General features: G+C 35.5%; 1 protein-coding gene across 9 annotated transcripts in view; it reads right to left on the reverse strand.

Annotated features, from left to right (window-relative positions):
- STS (steroid sulfatase) overlaps positions 1-19,077 on the reverse strand; it is a 103,566-nt gene that overhangs the window by 27,112 nt on the left and 57,377 nt on the right. For 8 of the 9 annotated variants that reach the window (XM_030475591.1, XM_030475590.1, XM_030475589.1 and 5 more), the window contains 3 exons: positions 15,013-15,150; positions 4,449-4,608; positions 547-668 (listed from right to left, as the gene is read on the reverse strand). In XM_030475591.1, coding sequence (XP_030331451.1) covers positions 547-668; positions 4,449-4,608; positions 15,013-15,150 — 420 coding nt within the window. The remainder of the gene's footprint in view (positions 1-546; positions 669-4,448; positions 4,609-15,012; positions 15,151-19,077) is intronic. The other variant, XM_030475594.1, reaches the window with a different exon arrangement.

Below are 19,077 nucleotides of genomic sequence, written 5' to 3' on the forward strand. Positions count from 1 at the left end.
AACAAGAATTCAAGGAAAAGATAAGGTGATGAAGAGGAGGATGATGAAGAAATGACCACTAAAGATCTCAAAGACCACTACCATAATAAAGTGCACATGCGGGAAGAATGTTCTAGGAATGTGATGTCATGTATAAACAACTTCATGAATAGGTATACAATATAATGAATATGTATGACTAACGACAATATAATCACCGTTTGATTGATGCTCGGACAGAACAAGCTAGGAGGAGCTATCCCCTGTGTTCTCTGGTGCCGCAATAAAGAATACCTGCTTGTCAACTTAAAACTTTGTTGACGAGTTCCTGACGAGTTCTACGAATCAATTGATATGTAACATTAATGCATAGCAAGAAACTAATGTTAAATGTTAGAATGGTGAATAGGTGTGTTCTAGCAAAAAGAAAAATGGAAAAGAATTAAAAAGGCTATATATTTTAAACAATTTTTTGTTTCAATAGCCCAAGGCTTTTTCCTGATTCTTTTCAAGCTGCAATAAAAATTAAATTAAATATTTAAAATGTGAACAAGCAATTTTACTTACTGTTTCCTGGATGCCAGCGCACTGCATTTAAATATGCATTACAGTAATGGAAGAGAAATTCATGGTTGGATCGGGTAACTTTTCCTTGAAGTAAGGGCATCAGATCATGTCCATCAATAATTCTGAGTAAGAAAGCATTTCAAAATCAGAAGATTAACCCAAACCTCACTTTACTGAAAAGATTTCATAACTCTCTATTTCCATCTGAATGGCCACCTCCAGTTGGTAAATTTGGAGAAAAACCTTCAGGTGCTCTCTCCCTTTGTTTTTTACATTATTTAAGGTAAATTTTACATTTTGCCATTAGGAATGTTTGTTTCCTCAGCACATTTTTATCTTTTTTTCTTTATTTTTTTTCCTGAGAAAATGACCAAACATTCATGAATAAATCGTGACAACACAGCCCTCCATGTATACCTGCTAAAATTGCTTGGTAATTTGGCCAAAGTAACCCTAAAACAAGAGAAAAACATGCTGTGCTGTGTTAGCATCCTCAGAAGTAATGGTAAGAACTCTGTCCCGAAAATTATGTATGTCAGAGTTTAAGACAGAAGTCATTTCGAAGTTGAAAATGAAGTGCCTAAATATGTGTTTTTCAACTACAGAAAAGCCTTTGAATTGCTGAAATCAGCTGGCAAGGAAGAAATCACAATCTGAACTTTAGACCTATGTAAATTACAAATTTTACAAGAATCTTTAAGAAGAAATAAGACAAAAATAATAAAGTATTATATCAGTAAAAATAATAAAACATTATTTTTACTGATATACAGATCAGCAGGCAATTTTTTTAAGCATTTTGAGCAACTTCTCATAAAAACTTTTTTGAAACTTTTTCAAAGTTCAATAATGTCTATGTTAATTTTCATTACTGTGTAAAACCCTTTTCACTTTAGTGTAACTACTACAACACAGGTACTAACTTCACTTTTTTAAGCCTATCCTATATATAAAATTCTTGGCAGCAGTTTTATGCAAAAGCACCATTCTGCACAGGACTCTTCTCAAAGGATGGGCAGGAAAACATCCTGGAATTCCTAAAGATATACTGTCTGATAACTGCCTTCTGAGTGCATCCCTCTCTGGGGGGGTCTCTTGAATTAGAGTCTTTCTCATTTCCAATCTATCTGTCATGTTTTCTTGCCTGAGTAATGCACTCTTGTCTTGTCCCTTGGCTTGCTCACTATCAAGCTGGGAGCAGGACAGATGCATGTCAATTGTACATTTTCTGTTCTTCAGCATGTTGATAGGGAAAAGGGTGTCTCCAGTAATATGTCTCCAGTACTCTTGCATTCCCGCAACTGCTGATTTCAAAGGGTATGGGAGACTTTTTTCCCTGATCTACCATGAAGCAGTAATTATGGCATCTAGTCTATGCCCTAGAAGAAGAATCAGAATAGAGCAACTTGCAACTGGAAGGTGCACAAGTATATTGAGATTTCTATCAGAGATCAAAATAAAACATCTGTGCTTGGTCTTCACTCAAGCAATATGAAAACAAAGTGCATAAGATCTGCCCCCATTAAGAACAATCTGAAATGCTTATGTTCAACAGAGTTACTTCTCGTAGGGCATCTCTCAAGACCAGCCTGACTAATTTTTCATGTCTTACACATGTCCTGCCCTGCCATTCCCTTCAAGCACTCAATGAATCATCATTGGCAGAGTGTCTCTGCTCACCACTGGTTTTCCCTACAGGGATTCTGGATGCTTTGTGCTCAGAAGCTGTTTGTGTGTGGTAGATGTGTTCAAAGCATATGCATATCAGCAGGTTTCTCTATTGGATTTGGATGGCAAGAGACTTTAGGTGGAGGCACCTTGCTGCTGAGACTGGGTATCTTCTGAAGAAGACAAAACACAGGTATGTAGGAGTGTCAATAAAGCACCTTATGAATTTTAGAAGCCCAGTTTTCTTATTAGGCTTCAAAACTCTGTAAGGGATTATTTTCACTAATTTCATTAGAGAACAAAAAAACCCCAAAACTCTGAGAAAAGCCTAGCTGGCATTTTGATGTATTTTGTTATACTAAGCAGGCCAAGGTTGAGCTCGTAAAGTTCAATTTACACTCGCAGTTCCTTTTCTACCACATTCACTCATGCAGAACACAGACTTTTCTGATACATTCATTTTTGACATTAGGAAATAATTCTAGGCCTGATTTGACAGTATGTTGCTTTTGGTGGTTGTCCTGGTTTTGGCTGGGATGTAGTTAACTTTCCTCTTAGTAGCTGGTGCAGTGCTGTGTTTTGGCTTTAGTCTGAGAACAATGCTGATAACACACCGATGTTTTAGTTGTTGCTATGTAGCACTTATCCTGATCAAGGACTTTTCAGTGTCTCATGCTCAGCCAGTGAGGAGGTGCACAGGAAGTCAGGAGGAAGCAGAGACAGGACACCTGACCCAAACTAGCCAAAGGGATATTCCACACCACAGCACATCATGCCCAGTCTATAAACTGTGTGTGGAAAAGCAGGGTGTGGGAAAAGGGGGGAAATTAGACCACCTCACCCCAGTCCCCCAAAGGTATATTATAACACTAAGGAAAACTTAGGGTAAAATGCAGCTTCTACTTCCAGGATGGGATGTGGTTGGCATGTACGGAATCTACCTGATGATAGTTCCCCAGGCAACCCTGCAACCTTGGCATATGCTAAGAGAAACTGAGAGGAGGGTGGAGCAGAGCGAAGGCCCCGTGGCCAGGCTCTGTTATGCTCCCTGCAGTAGCAGGAACTTGAAGGATAAGCTGCACAGCAGCTGCCAAACAAGGAAACTAGATTTGTATTTGTAAAAGGAAAGCCAGAGGATTTTACACCCATCAGTAACTGATAGTATGATAGCATGTATGACTAGAGTAACTCAAGCTCCACAGATGTATAGTTAAAAAAATTGAAAGCGGTGGTACTATGGAAAAGCCTGAATGTATACAAGGGCCTCCTACAAGGTCAAGATGAACAACACTGACGAACAAAGAAGTGATAGTGGAAGAGGAAGTTTTGCCCTTGTGTAGGCAGATTAAGAAACAGAGCTAACAAATCTCTAATCAGGAAAGACTATCCTTGAAGCCTGGTACGTCTTGGAAGCACATGGACATTGTCAACATATGGCTTCACACAGCAAAACGTTACTAGGCTGTCCTTTTGATGAGCATGATGTAACCTATGCAAATTAACTGACCACTCTGTACATGGTGGGAGAGTTATGGGGAATTACAAACCTGAATCAAAATGTATACATACGTGAAATTAGGAAAGGGAAAGCACAAAAGACTCCATCGTAACTTTTGTAATCAGGCGACAGGCAGAACCTGTCTTCTCCCCCATAGGAATGCCTACTGGATATGGATTTGATCTCATGCACTTTAAATGGCTAACACTAGCTGTTATTAGTGATTATGGTCTGGCTATGTTTCACTTCAAGCTTCTTTTTGCAGACAGTCCCTATCACCAGCAATCCATGAAACTTAATTTGTCATGATTTAGTACAATATAGTATTATATTGTACTTTAGTTATAAACTGTTCTTATCTCAACGGTGGGGTTTACATTCTTTCGATTCTCCTCCCCATCCCATCTGGGAAGAGAGTAAGATGGGGGGTGAGCGAATGGCTGCATGGTACTGAGTTACTGGCTGGGTTTAAACCACAACAGCGGTATTTCTCTTATCTTCTTTCTGCTTGGTGCTTGTTCTGCATGTTAAGCTGTATTTACATATAATGTTTCTGTAAAATCTCTAAGTATGTTGATATTAAAAGAGACAGCATACTACTGTAAGTGATCACAAAAAAGTGCTTTTAAACTCCATTTTTTTCTTTTCCTTTTCACCTCTATCTTAATAGACATCACCAGAATGTATAAAACACTCATGAGACTTCCTCCAAAACAAAGATGACTACAGACCATACCTGTCAGAGGGTAACTGTGCCTCAGCAAGTTTGACTACGGTAGGAAATATATCCATGTTACTTGTTGGTTCATCAAGATAGGCACCACCCTGTATCACTCCAGGCCAACGGAGAAGCCCTGGTATACGAATACCTCCTTCCCAGTTCGTTGATTTTCCACCTGAAAAATGCAAGCTTTGTTTGCTAAGAAATCAATTTCTTCTTAGAAAAATACCCACCCCATAAGATTCAATTTCCAAATATTAAGTATTCTGCCTAGATAGAATCTTTTCATTGAATGCTTTATCTTTTTTTCAGTTTGCTAGGTTTAGATTTTCCACATACAATCAGTAGTTTTCTCATAGTAAATCTACTAATATGTATTAGACAGAGCTTATAAAATGTATTTAGTTTACAAACAAAATTAAATAACAGATGTAGGAGACAAAAAGGCACCTTGCAGGCATCTTAAGATAGAATTTTGCCTAGTGTGACACATAGCTACATGAAGATAGATATAATAAAAAAACAGGAATTGAAAATAAATTGAGATATGCCTCAATATTTAAACCTCCTATATGTCTGAGGTATGAACCCAGAGAAGACATAAGATATAAGATATTTTAAAGATATAAGATATAAAGATAAGATATATACAGATATAAGATATTTTAATAAAGATATTAAAAGGGTGCCTAATGAGTTTAGATAGAAGAAAGTACTAATTTAAGTATGTTACTGAATTCTCCAATGCAATACATTAGGAAGAAATTAGCTGCAATGATGGTAGATCTCAGTTTGTTGTGAATACCTTTTTGACTTCTAAACAAACACGGTTGCATCAAATGCACTATCAACTGATTGCATTCAACACTACATTGCAGCCATTTTCTTTGTTGCTACAAAATCCCTCACTGCCCAGCCCTCCTGAAATCCTTGCAGAAGGGCAATGTCTTTATCATATTACTACTATTACTTAATACATGATTTTAACAGCTCTGTATAAAGGGCTATCACTCTTTAGAATAGCTATGTTCTATTATTAATGTCTTACAGTCATGTGATTATGCAGAGCACTTCAGGTTGATCTTTGAAATTCATATCACTTGGGAAAAAAAAATCTGGTAAACAGATGGGTTTTGGATGTGTTTAAGCATGGCCTGGGCCAGGCACTTACAACTAAATGAGATTGGTTTATATAATAGAAATGTCTGAAAGAAGAGAAATATGTCTGTTGAACCCCTACCACTAACTGAATCAAACAGCAATTCAGGGTTCTGACAGAAACTACTATAAGCTTATTTTTTCATATGTCCCTTTTTCAAGTAAAAAACTCACAAAAGAACAAAATATTACAACAAAGTACTTCAACGGTTCTGTCTCCTTAGCCTCTTAGACCTTCGAAACACCACACAGATGTTAACATACTTGGTGTCAAGCCCAGGCCTTGCCATAAATGCTGTCTGCCTTACTGACTCCTCAATGATCTTTTCTATTTCAGCATTGGGGGATTTAGAATGCAACTGTTTTTCTGCAGCTTTTTCACCGCTCAATAAGGTTTTCTACAGGTTTTTCACTGTTCATAAAGGTAAGTAGCAACTTCAAGAGAGAAAATTCTCTTTTGCATAGATCTTTACCCTGTATATGTATATGATGTATATGTATATGTACACACAGCCTTGCAGCTGAAAAATCTTTAGCTCATGATTCTTTGTTATATGAGATTTTTGGTTACTTTTTTTCATGGGCTTTATCAGAATTCATAATATTGAATAGCCAGGGACACATAATTATCTAGTCTGACATCAGAAAACTTAGACTTTCTAATATCCAACATTACATCAAGCAATAATCTTTGCTTAAGTTTTTTTTGGAAAGCAGTGCCAAGTTCAGAGCTAAGCAAGACTATCCGTCCTTTAGGGCAGCCTGAAAAATCTACTCTTGTCACTGCATCAGATGCAATTCCATTCTCACAACAAAGCGTGTGGTTTTGTTGTGGTTTAAGCTGTTCTCAGGCTAAAGTTGAAAACACAGCACTGCACCAGCTACTAAGAAGGAGAACAATGACTGCTACAGCTGAACCCAGGACAGGTTTCCTACCCTAAAGCTCAGGAATGAGATACTTGCATTATTTTTGTTTACACTGTTGTAGAAAATCCAATTTTCAAAACAAAAATCTAAGAAAAATGTAGATTTAAGTTTATTAAGGTGTTGTTTGGTGAGGTCTAAAACACTTGTCACCCAGCAGAAAGAAGCGTTCACCCAACAGTACGCCGATTGGTTGTTAATACAGTTGAGACCAGCATAGATGTCAAAGGACTGTAGAAAACATGGATCTACCCACGTACAACAGTCATCAGGTTTTTAAAAGTTTGGTAGGGATTATGCGTTACTTAGCAGGAAAGTGTTAAGATTAATATCCTGACTGAACTATATGGTTCATAGAAAATCCTACTGAGAAGGGAATAGTTAAATCTGAAAGTTTTAGTTAAATCTGTATTTTCTTGTAACATACAAGAAAACTAAAAGGACATAAAATTACAGGTATCCTCAAATTAAGATATTGTCAGTGAATAGTTATGCTGGAGAGGTGATTTAGTTCATGAGATGGATCCTAGTTCTGTGTACACATCACAGCAGCTTATTGGATGGACAGTATGGACAGACAGAAAACTAAGCTGATCTATACCATAGGTAGCTTTAAGTGCAAGGTTTCCTTTATTTCTGTATACCTGTCTGAAGCTAGTAACAGTGCTAGCTAGATTGGATTGTTTAAACAAATTCTTGTTTTATTGTTGCCTTCTGTGTAATCTGAAGACAGAGCAATTTCAAGGTAAGTGAAATTCCATTCTCACACATTGAAATTCTTAAAACCTAGATATTGAATCACTTTCACAGCTCCTAGGTTCACAGCACAATTTTCTTGAATCATTACAGAACAGGATAAAAAACTTGCACATTACCCAAGCACAAAGGGTGCACTCAGCAAACTCGGCCTCCCTGCTGTGGCATACAAAAAGCAAAATGGACTCCACAGCAGGGCTATCTCCTTACTTATGTCTATGAAGAAGTGACTGCTGTTTTCCTATCAAAAGACTAATCAGAGCATAATTTTTTTATATCTCTGGAGGTTAGGAATAGCAGGGAACCAGGGCAGGAATTACAGGTCCATTGCGGAAGACTGTCTTCTATTATCTATGCCTACATGGTGTTCATCTTCATTAGAACTAGTTTTACTGACATCACTAGAGTTGCTTAATGATATTATATGATTACAAATCCCTTGATATACATTGTCTTTAAAACTCTAGCTTTTAAACATTTTTCAAGCTATCTGCACTCTTTTTTCCTTAAAAAAACCCAACCAAGGTTTCACTACTAATGTTTGAAACATGAAGCAAACATCTAAATAGCTAAAATATTAGCAGGAAAATAAAAAAATCACAGCAGGTCATTATTTTAAAATAAAATATTTTTATATTTAAGGATCTGACTCATTAGTTTTGTATTATGCTTGGACTTGGCAACACCGAAACAGAGAAAAGGCAGCAACCTAGTAGTCTTTATGCCCAGCAAACTATAGGCAGCCTAGCTATACATTATTTTTGTTCTCTTAAATTCATCTAAAAATATTTTTAAAACAGCATAAAACACCCCGGGCTGTATTTTCATGCTTAGCTGTCTATGCTTTCTGAGTAGTTGAACCCTTCAGTGTTATATTGAACAATAGCCTACATTTACCTTTCCTGAAAAATCTGCAGGAGAGGACGAAGTACAGACATAACTCTCTGCAGTCATCCACAACATGATGCCAAATTTCCATTTTAACCTCATTTTAAATCTTTGCTAGAAGAATATCTCTTTTTTTCTCCCTCTGGTTTAAATTGACTGCTATTACCTAACTTTGGGAATAGAGCTTTTACAAAAGATGATATATAAAGGGGAACTCTGTGGTATATCACTATTAATATTTCAAATGATGAATGATGAAAACTATTTAAAATAACTTTCTTAGATCATTTGGGCTATAACCATACTGCCCTTTCTGTCCTTATATTCTTCTAAAAACAAAGCTTCCAAACCCATTTATTCTCTCAAATGATAATAAAATACAAAGAAATTAATTATTCTACCCATCTGCAGTGGACTTTATGCTATTATTGCTTACCTTAGAAAATGATCAAGCAATTTCTTTTCAGTGGCAAGCTCACTCTTTATTTTATTGATTTTTAATCTGGTTTATATACCTTTGTTAATTTTCAACTTGAGCTGTTCTTGTACAGGCAAATGTAATAGACATAAGCTCATTTGGATGCATCTGACCTGTCTTCCAATCAAATGAGATGGTTTCTCAAGATACTTTCTGTTTCAGTTAAAATTACAAGATGGGTTGATTATATAAAAATCTGGATTGCTTCAGAGAAAATATAAACATACAGTACATTTGAAACAAAAGGTCAGTTCCAGTTCTCATTAAAATCAAAGGGGAAACTCCAACTAATATCACTAAGTATGCAACAGCACAGTTCCTGAGGCCAGAGTAATGGTCAGCTTGATTTTTTTCTGTGACTTACAGATAGGATAAGGTTTACTATTAGCTTCAAGAAACACTGCTGAATGAACTTATTACTGCAGTACATGAAATTGTATAAAAATAATAAATTTCTAAAATATTGAATAATTGATTCTTCCAGTCCTTGTCTAGCGTTCACAGATCTGTAGTAGATGTAAAAATCAGGGTCTAAGTCCTTAAGACACATTCATTATTATTTTTCATGGATATTATCAAAGTATCTATGAATATACCTATTTCTAAGGCACAAAGTACTTGGAATGAACGTTGTTCAAATGGTTTGCCATTATCAGTGTTTGACTCCATTAGAAGAAGTCATAACCCACTCTAGCAGCATGACAGTAGTCAAGTGCCTGTATTCATTGTGCTAAATGCTCCATAAGTACAAAGAAACACAATTTTTCTAATATGCAGGTCCAAGGTACAGGCAAAATATATTTAGCTATGTATCGAAAAGAAGGTGACAGTAAGAGTATTAAGAGATACAAAGAGACTCCATAGAAAATCCCATATGTAACAGAGTGGAGTAGATATCAACAGCTGACAATGAGGGAAGATTTCTACTGTCTGAATATGTACCAGTGAAATAGTATAATGATAAAAGGTATGGAGAAAATATTTTAATGCCTTCATCATTTACTGCTATAAAGTACCTAATGGAAGAGATGCATTTTATAACACAATGCAGCTAATTCAAGAAATAAGTAATTAAGCAACTAAGTAAAAATTACCACAATATAATTAGATTCAAAATCTCAGGGCACCAAAGAAGAATATAATGGCATCCTCTAGACCATCTTAAGACGTGTGTTTATTCAATTGTGCAAATATTCTATCCATCTTATTCTAAAACAGACATCTAAAGTATTTTGAAAAAATAACCTTAGTTAGTTAGTTCCTAAAGAAAAGCTGACTAGCTCAAATGGACATGCTTAAATTGCAGATGTCATAATAATGAGAAATCAAGTGAAAAGCACCTAAGAAGAAGTCAGTGCAGGTATCCTGGATATCACATTCAAAAGCAATACCCCAGAGTTCCATACCTTTCAACAGAGAAATATAACAGAAAAAATAAAAGGAAAAAAAAAAATCTTGGAAAAATAATTTAGAAAGTTTTAAGAGACTTCAGTTGAACACAATAGTTGCCATATTTTAATCTGAAAACATTAATTTTAACAGGGTGAAAACTACCATAATTTATATAAGTCATAATAACTTTTATGTTATAAACAACACAGAGGTTATAGATTATACATCCAACATGACTTACATGATAATATATTAAAAATCATTCAGTTACCTGATATGAAAGATAAAGAGACAAATAGGAAAATACACAGAAACAAAGACTTTAAAAAAAAAAAAAAAAACCAACCAAAAAACCACAAACTTGGAGTTTCCAAAGAAAATAACTAGCCCAAATGACTCAAACAACCACTAAGTCCACAGGAACTACTAGGTTTCTGAGAGAAACTGATAATTTCTCTGATCGGTTTCTGACCAAAACACTAAGTAACCAGGAAAAATGTATTATCATGTATGTACTCAGGAATCCTTCAGGAGTTCAGGTAAGAAAATCTTGAGTTATTGGGAAGAAATTCTTACTAAAATAGCTACTATGTTTTGTTTTAGAGGCTGTACCTAGATTTAAACCTTTGAAAGATCTTTGACAAGGACCTTCAGAAAAAGCTTCAGCAACATTAATCATGGGTTAGGAGACAAAAGGTTGTCATGAATCAAAATCTGACTAACAGGCAGGAAAAAGACAAAACACACAGCCTGTAACACTATGCAAAAAGGTCAATATTAAGGTACCTTGATGCTACTCTGCATTACATTCCTTGCTATTTTAATGTATTCCCCTTTTGGAAGGGAAGTGAGCTGTGGAACTGAAAATTCCATGTATGACATGTTGATCAAATTCAGAAGAAAAGATAATGGACTTCGCACCAAGTTGGATGGAACAGGAAACAAGATGCAGGTTCAAAATCTATAAAAGTATTTGCAGCACAAATGACCATCAGAATAAAAATGACTGATCGACATTCTACGGTCTTAGTTATTCATACCATAACATTCACTACATACTTAAGAAAAAGGACCTATGCAAAGACTAATGCTTAATGCACATCTGTAATCAGTAAGATACAAAGACAATAGGCAATCTATAGAATCTAATAGATAATATCAAAAAGTAAGTATATAAACAGGTAGTGATACTTATTGGCAAAATGTGAAAGGCAATACTTGTAAAATCATTTTAAAAGAATGTATTGTGCAATTAGAATGAGTTCAAAGAAAATAATGAGAAATTAGGGACAAAGAAAAACTCATCAGTTAAGACTGAAGAGAGAGACTGGCGAGGCAATTATTTTCTGAATGAGGTGTTAAAGAGAAAGAGGCATAATAAAAGTATATAAAAGAAAGGTAAGCTGGGGAAGGTATAATAAGTTTTCCCCCCTATATCAATGAGGAAACAGCATTAAACTTCAAGATGTTCAATGAAATTTGCAACAGTCCCATTTCAAAGCAGTAAATGAAAGCACTGTGTTCTCATCGCCAAATTATTTAGGCTATGCTAAGTATTTAGAAAGACTCTAAGTGGAATTTCATCTTCCTAGAACTTATATAACTAATGCTAAATCTCTTTGTAAAATCTAAATTGACAGGTTTCACAACTTAAACCAAGGTCATACTATCTAGGATTAGAAAAAGCTCTTCTTAGGGACCTTTTTTATTTACTACACAGCTCCTGCACCTTTCTCCAAGGAAGTATCCTGGTAATTGTCAGAAAAAGGCCATTGGAAATTGAGGCCATGATTTTGATCTATCACTGCAATATTACTATATAATGTCTTCTAAAAAAGGATATTGAAGAGATATAGACTGCAAATGACAGCAACTAGTTAAACACTATGTTAGCTCTGGTTTCTAATTTCAAGGTCTATACAAATTTACGGTGACTGTTGCCACAGTCAGAACCCAGAGTAATAAAACCTTCAAATAGCAATTTTCTCATTCTGCATTCAGTCTTGCAGCACTAGCCTAACTCTCCAAACTCCTCTTAAAATTTATTATTGGTGCTCATTTGGCTGGATATCAAGACAAATTAGTGAGTTTGAATTGTGGAGATCTGTTGAGAGCTTTTGATTTTAGGGCAGAACCAATTATTTCTGAACATACTGCTCCAGCTCTGACAAGAGGGTTAAGTGGCTTGATGCATATTCACATTCATGCAGCGCTCATGTACAAGATAAGTAGTGGAGATTGTCTAGCAGAGACAATCTCTGTTAGAAGAAGAAAGGACGTTCATATCTCACAGTTTCGTAAACTACTTATCAGATGAAGCAAACTCCTAGTGCTTGCGCGCATGAAGCACAAGCAGCATAAAGATAGACCTTTTGCTTTTTTTTGGCATATTGCTATATCAGTGCCTGAGACTTAGGGCTTCACAGGTCTGATTTCCACTAAATCTGCCAGAGATGTACAGACCTCTAGCACTTTTTATTGTACATGACTTTTAATATTAATAAATTCTTGCTAATTATGCAATTAATTGATCACTTCTACTTCATCCCTTTTGAAGGTGATGCATAATATACTTGTTAAACTGAGGACTGATATGGAGATGGAGAGGGTGGAAGATAAAGCAGAATTCATTGTATTTTTAAAAGTTAGAAGTATATTCAACTGGCTGCATCAGCCTTTTAATTTATTTCTATTTTATTAAGAATGTCTCATACAATAATTTTTTTGTTTCTTATATAGTGATTATTTTCTATCCCACAGTATAGTACAACATTTGCCAACATAGCATAGGTGGTAACTGCATACCACACAATTAATATTAAAAATCACTCCCCAAATAACCCTATCAGTCAGATTTTTTATTAATTCAGATTTATTTCAAATTGTTCTCCATTCTGCAATAATGAATATAAAATTTTGCAACACTTGATAGAAAATGCTCCATTCAAACATGAAGTTCCTCAGGAAGACATATTCCCCAGTGTATTTGTGGGGTTTTTTTCTGCCTCATCATTTATCCTGTATCTTATGTCTGGCATTCTAGAAGGCGAGTATTTTTTAGAGCTTCTAAAAACCTTCAGGCTGTGCCTACAGCTACAGACATGTAACCATATGGTTTCTTAATTACTTCAATCACCAAGTAAGGCCTACGTGCTAACAGTCAAGATAGATACATTTCACTCTGGTGTTAGCCGAAGGGGACCCATCTGATAGTTTGGAACCTGATGACTTTGGTATTGCTCGTTTTGCTTGTATAGCATTTCCTTCACACACAGCTCTTTTAAAACATAAGGGTCATTTCTCATGCAGATACCTACTGACTAAAAACTGTAGAGTCTTCTCACTTGAAAATCTCACTGTGCTGTTATTGCTTACTGTATATGTAATATGTATACTGTATATTTTTCTTCCTTTTTGCAGTTTTTCAGATGTTACATAACTAGGAGGAATGGCTGATCCATTAATGCTTGTGCTGCTATCCAGAGGGACCTTGACAGTCTGGAGAAATGGGCCAAAAGGAACCTCATGAAATTCAGCAAAGGGAAGAGAAGGAAAACTAGCTGAACATAACCACTTCCTACTGAAAGAATGAAAATAATTTTATCTCTGGTAAAATGACAAGAATATTCATCACATTTAATTAAAAATAATAAAAACAAGCATTCCTACCCTGATTCAATACGATTATTATCAACATGTTGACATGCATTTTCCTGATGCTGTGTGTCTACTACTTGCACACTGGAAAACGCTGTTTTCTGTAGTTTGTCAGAAGGAATCATTTATTTCCTGTTTCACAGTGTGGTCTATGAGCAGTCTGTGACTGAATAATCGTAATCTTTGATTATGACCAGCCTATGACTGAATGTTATAGCCATGCTATCAAGCAGAATTCTTCCATCTCCACATCTTTCATTCTCTCGTTCTATTATCTCTTCTTGTCTGCTTTAAAAAAAAAAAAAAAAAAAAAAAAAGAAAAACAATTGCTAGCAATAATTATTTTCACCCCTATGTTGGAACCATGTTCTCAAATGTATCCAATGGTGTATTACATTCCTGCTGACTGAAGGGATCACCATGCCAGGGATATAGGAATAGACAAAATGAGGAAGGCTATTTGCCAAGCTGGAATTTTTCTTTTTTACAAATCACCATATTGCAACAAAAGCAGTTCCTTCCACTACTGCTGTGTGATATCACCAGGAGAAAGTGCATTACAATAAAGTAGACTTTAAACAGATTTTAAGTCTGCACAGAATAAACAGATTTTGGTGTACTAATCTCCTCAAGACCTTCACTAAAAGAATACAACTAGACTTTGTCCTTTTAACTAAAGTCTCTCCATTTCTAAATCAGTCCTTAATTAAGTAAGTGTGTTATGCATTATTTTCAAAACTCCCTCAGTATTTTCTGCTTCAAATCTTGTCTTCTGCAGGCTGTTGTTGAACTTGCCCCTCCCAAAATCAATACAACTCTTTTTTTTCTTTTTTTTTAACCTAAATTTCCTTTTCTACTTTTTCTGTAATGAATATAATAGACTCTTTTGCTGGTTCTCCCATCTTCTCTGTATTTTATGTTTGCGTGATCCCACTCGCTCCATGGTATTTAACTCCTAATTATGATTCCTGGTGGCTCACAGACCACTTTTTTCCTTTCTATTCTGCTATTCAGCCATTATAGTAAGTACTATGAACTGACATCCTTCCAAAGCTGTATCTCTGCCCAGTTCAGGAGTTATATTCGTTAGTGTTAAAACTCCACAAAGCTCTGGCTGAGCATGTACTCTGGTTGAGCTGCTGTATTTCACAAGTAAATCCCTTAAATTTACTACCTACATTCGAATTTAGAATGACAGTCATGAGAAGTTTACTATTAAGGAATCGAGTTTTGACCTTGGCCACAGAGTACATTAAAGTTTTGAAGTGAAAACAAGGAGATTACAGTTTCTGACACAGTTTTTAAGAATCATCAGAGAATGTTCACCTTTATATATGCCGTTGTATCCTCCGTGGACTTCTCCAGAACTGGAGATTTCTTCAACATGAGCCCCTTGGTCAGACGTAAAGTAAACAAGAGTTTTATCACTCAGGTGATATTTGTCCAGCACATTCAGAACCTGCCCTAGGAATTAAAAAAAATAAAAAAAATTTAAAAAAAAAGAGAGAGAGCGCACAGTTTTAATATCTTTGACTGGCTTTTTCATTAGCCTTGGCACATACAAATGTTTTTGCCCTTATGCCTTTTTAAGATCACTTTCCGTATAAACATTATTATATACAGCAATTGGCATCATGCAGCATACAGTAGGGGACAATTGCACAAGGTTTGTTGCAATAAGGACCATGGTTTGATTGCTGCCAGGTTACTTGAAGTATAAAATGAGAGGATTTGTGGCATCAGAGGAAAAGGCTGACCCACAGAGGGCCAGTGACCTTTGGAAGCAGTTGCTCTCAATCAAGGAAACCCCTCAGCAAAAAGATCCAAACCACTGAGGATATCCGAAAGAGTCTCAGCTTGCAGAATAGAGCTAACAGTTTGAGGGTAAAGCTTTGCTGCTTAGCAACCTATAGAGGCAGCATGGCAAAAATCTCAGTGTGAGCATTAGAATAAGACATTCTAAGAAGAAAGGAAGTTAATGTATGGAGTGCTTCTGGACGCCCCCTGTTTCATTATCAAACCCACTAATTAGTCCCTAATTTCTCATCATATAAGAATAAACATCAACTAAACTCAAAATGTGCAAATTAATACATACACATGCACGTTTTAAAAGAGGCTTCCACATGGATATGCTGTGTAACTCTAAGACATAGGGGCTCATGCTTCTTTTTCACAAAGGATTCCTCACACTGGCACGGTGGAGAGCCTTGCAGGACACACCAATTACATTCAAACCTATTCAGACTGAGTTCTTTAAAGAGGGTTTCTGTATGAAGGAGAGTGAAGCCGCTCTTTGTAACTTGCTCCAGTGAATTTAATATGGAATCTAAAATTACTGGTCCCGGAAAACGACCAAGGTTTAAGAATATACTTCTTCACATCAGCCTGCAAATGAGCTTTAGCCTTGTCCTTTAGGGATCTGAGAGCATGTAAAGATAATTCGGTCTTCACAACCATTTTATCTTTACTCTTTTTACTTAAACATTCAAGACCGGTCCAGTTTCAATGTTAATTTTTATTTGCTCACCTGTCAATCAAGAATTAATTCATCAGCTGATGCCAAATTATTGTGTCAATGAGGCTAAGAACTTTGAAATACTGTGTCTTCTTTAAAGATTTTCAGATGACTTTTCTTTTGCTATACTCTTTTTTCTGGATAATGAGTAGTTACCGTACCTTAGTGCTACTATTTAAACATGTCTTTTAATGTTATAGCATTCTCAAACTGCCTTTTTAAAAAGTTTTACTGTCTTCATTTCTTATCAGCTCAAATGATTGGGTGATGAATAAAGGAACATCAGCAGTTAAATAAGCGATACCTGTTGGTCTTGTTTGTAAGCTATGAGCAAAGAAGAAATGTAAGAGTAGGTGAGTTTGTTTAAGTAAATTTTGCAACCTTGTGGGAGCTGAAATTTCCCAACAGAGCTGAGAAAAATCTGTTATAATGGCTGACATTTTAAAGTTGGTGGGTTGAGGGAAAATCATGCAGATCCATCTGACAAGCCATTCACTTGCTGCGGCAGGTGGACTTAGTGCCAGAAAAGAGAAAGGCAATTTCCAATTGGTCTCTGAGGTTGTCTGCAGAATGTACTTGCTAAGTAATTATAATATCCCTTAGAAAGGTGGCAATGATGGCAGAAAACTAGAGTATATAAATAAATTAGGACATTATGTGTGGATATTCGACCACATGACCTCCTGAGTTCCCTTCCAACCTCTAGCAATCTATGATTTTATGATTCTATGATTATAACAATAAATGGCATTGCACAAACAAATATATGTGTAATGGCAGGCACAAATGTATTTTTATTTACATACAGTTTTCCTTGATGAAATAGGAATTTAAAATTCACCCTGTATATAAAACAAAATGAAAATAAAATGAGAATTCCACTCAGCACATCACATTAAATAATGTCTCATGATCAGAGACATCTGCTGTCATTCAATAATGGATATTTTGATTTCCTAATCATTTTGGGGAAAATGAAAAGCAATGAAAAATGTCTCACTATTACAAATAATTAAATAAAGCAGTCATCATTATAATGACTTTTCTTTTGAAGCAAGGTTGATTGATCAGCTTGACTTAGCCTGAAAAGAAAGATAAATTCTGTAACTCTAATGTTACCATTTCAGGAAAAAAAAAAAACAAACAACAAAAACAAACAAAAAAAAACCAACAAACCAAAAAAACCCAATAAAATGCACGGAAAGTCTCATCCAAAGCTTGTTGAACTCAGTAGCAAAACTTCCATTTCCTTCATTTGGATTTTTAAACACAAAAAGGATTGGTTACATTAGCATTAATTAACAAACGCTAAAATGACAGTTTATTTTAGCAACAACGTTTTGCAGTACAGATGGACTAATAGTCATAATTCAAATGACACTATTGTCAGAGAATGGCAATCACAAATGCACTCACAGAAAGGAAGCAAAACTTCCATTTTTATTTTCATCTTGAACAGTGACACCTTCTAGAATGAAAACTATAAATAAACAATATAGTGTGTGCTACTAGGAGATAAGCCCCATCAAAGTGCATTTGAATGATACGGCTACCGTTAACACTAGCAACACATTCACTTATTAGCATTCCTAAATGGTAACCAATACAGAAGAAAAATGCAAAGAATGTATTGTGGATCTCTATGAGCAGATACCTTTCACATGCAATATTACATCGATTTTGGAAGCAAATACTACGAAGTAGGCAAAACACATCCTTTACTGTTTTCTTATAACAATTTAATTTCTTCTTTACTACTCCACTTTATTATTTCTGTAGATTTCACAGAGAATTTAGAATTACATTAAAAACAATAATGTGTCTACAAATGTGTTAGCAATTTGGAAAACTGTCCAAAGGTTTAGTCAAGCAAGCATATGAGCAAATGCATTCAATTTATAAATTAGTTCACTGCCATTTGAAGTCAATAGGGCATAAATGTTATTTGTGTTAATTTGAAATAATTCAGTGTCTTCTAAAATTATGAATTAAAAAGTCCAGAATACAGAAGACCTCTGCGTAATCTAGGCATTAGGACAAAATATTGAGGAAAGCTTTAAAGTAGTTTGCCAGATTTGCAGAAAGAATCAGATTCAGAAGGAGGGTTAAGGATCTGTCTCAGAACAAGACAGTTGATGATAAGGCCAATTCCTGTAAATACAACATTTTTTCCCCACTCCAACAGACTTTTAAAACCCTCTGTTTTATCCAGAAGCTTCCAGTAATCTTGAGACAATTACTGGACAAAGAGTGATCTGGGAAGATCAGCCATCACATCTCTACCTAGAAAAGGCAGTTGTTGTGGGTCTTGATGGTGGTGGTGGTTTTTTAAATTATTTTTATTTGTGGTTTCAGAATTCCCTACTGATACTAATGTTTGGGTTTGAGTAGAATCATTAATCAGTATCACAACTCATGCAGTCAGCTGAAGGGGATCACCCCTGTGAGTGGCAACCCAGGAGTCCTTTGAGTACGTGCATAAACTCCTACAAATTAACCCTACATGTATAAGTATCTGGAAGCCCATATTTCTCCCAGAAAAGATACTGAAGCTGTTCAACTATATAACCTCTATACAATAAACCTCTTGGGACCCTCTTTCTGCTACAGGATTTAATTAAGGAATTCCACACTTCATCATCTCTTCAGGGATCAAAGGCTAAAATTTTCACCTTATAAAAACTTAATGTTGCAACTTCTGCACACCATCATTCAGAAACTAACAATCATTTTAATCTCTATGTTGGTTTTGCATGACGAAAAAAGATACTTCATTCTTTAATGCACTGATCTGATTACAAAATACACTGACTAAAACCATTGTATAAAAACAAGCTTAGTAACTAAGACCGAGACATCCCTATCTTAATTTT

This window comes from Strigops habroptila, chromosome 2 (assembly GCF_004027225.2).
Source record: "Strigops habroptila isolate Jane chromosome 2, bStrHab1.2.pri, whole genome shotgun sequence".
In the NCBI taxonomy this organism is placed as follows: Eukaryota; Metazoa; Chordata; class Aves; order Psittaciformes; family Psittacidae; genus Strigops; species Strigops habroptila.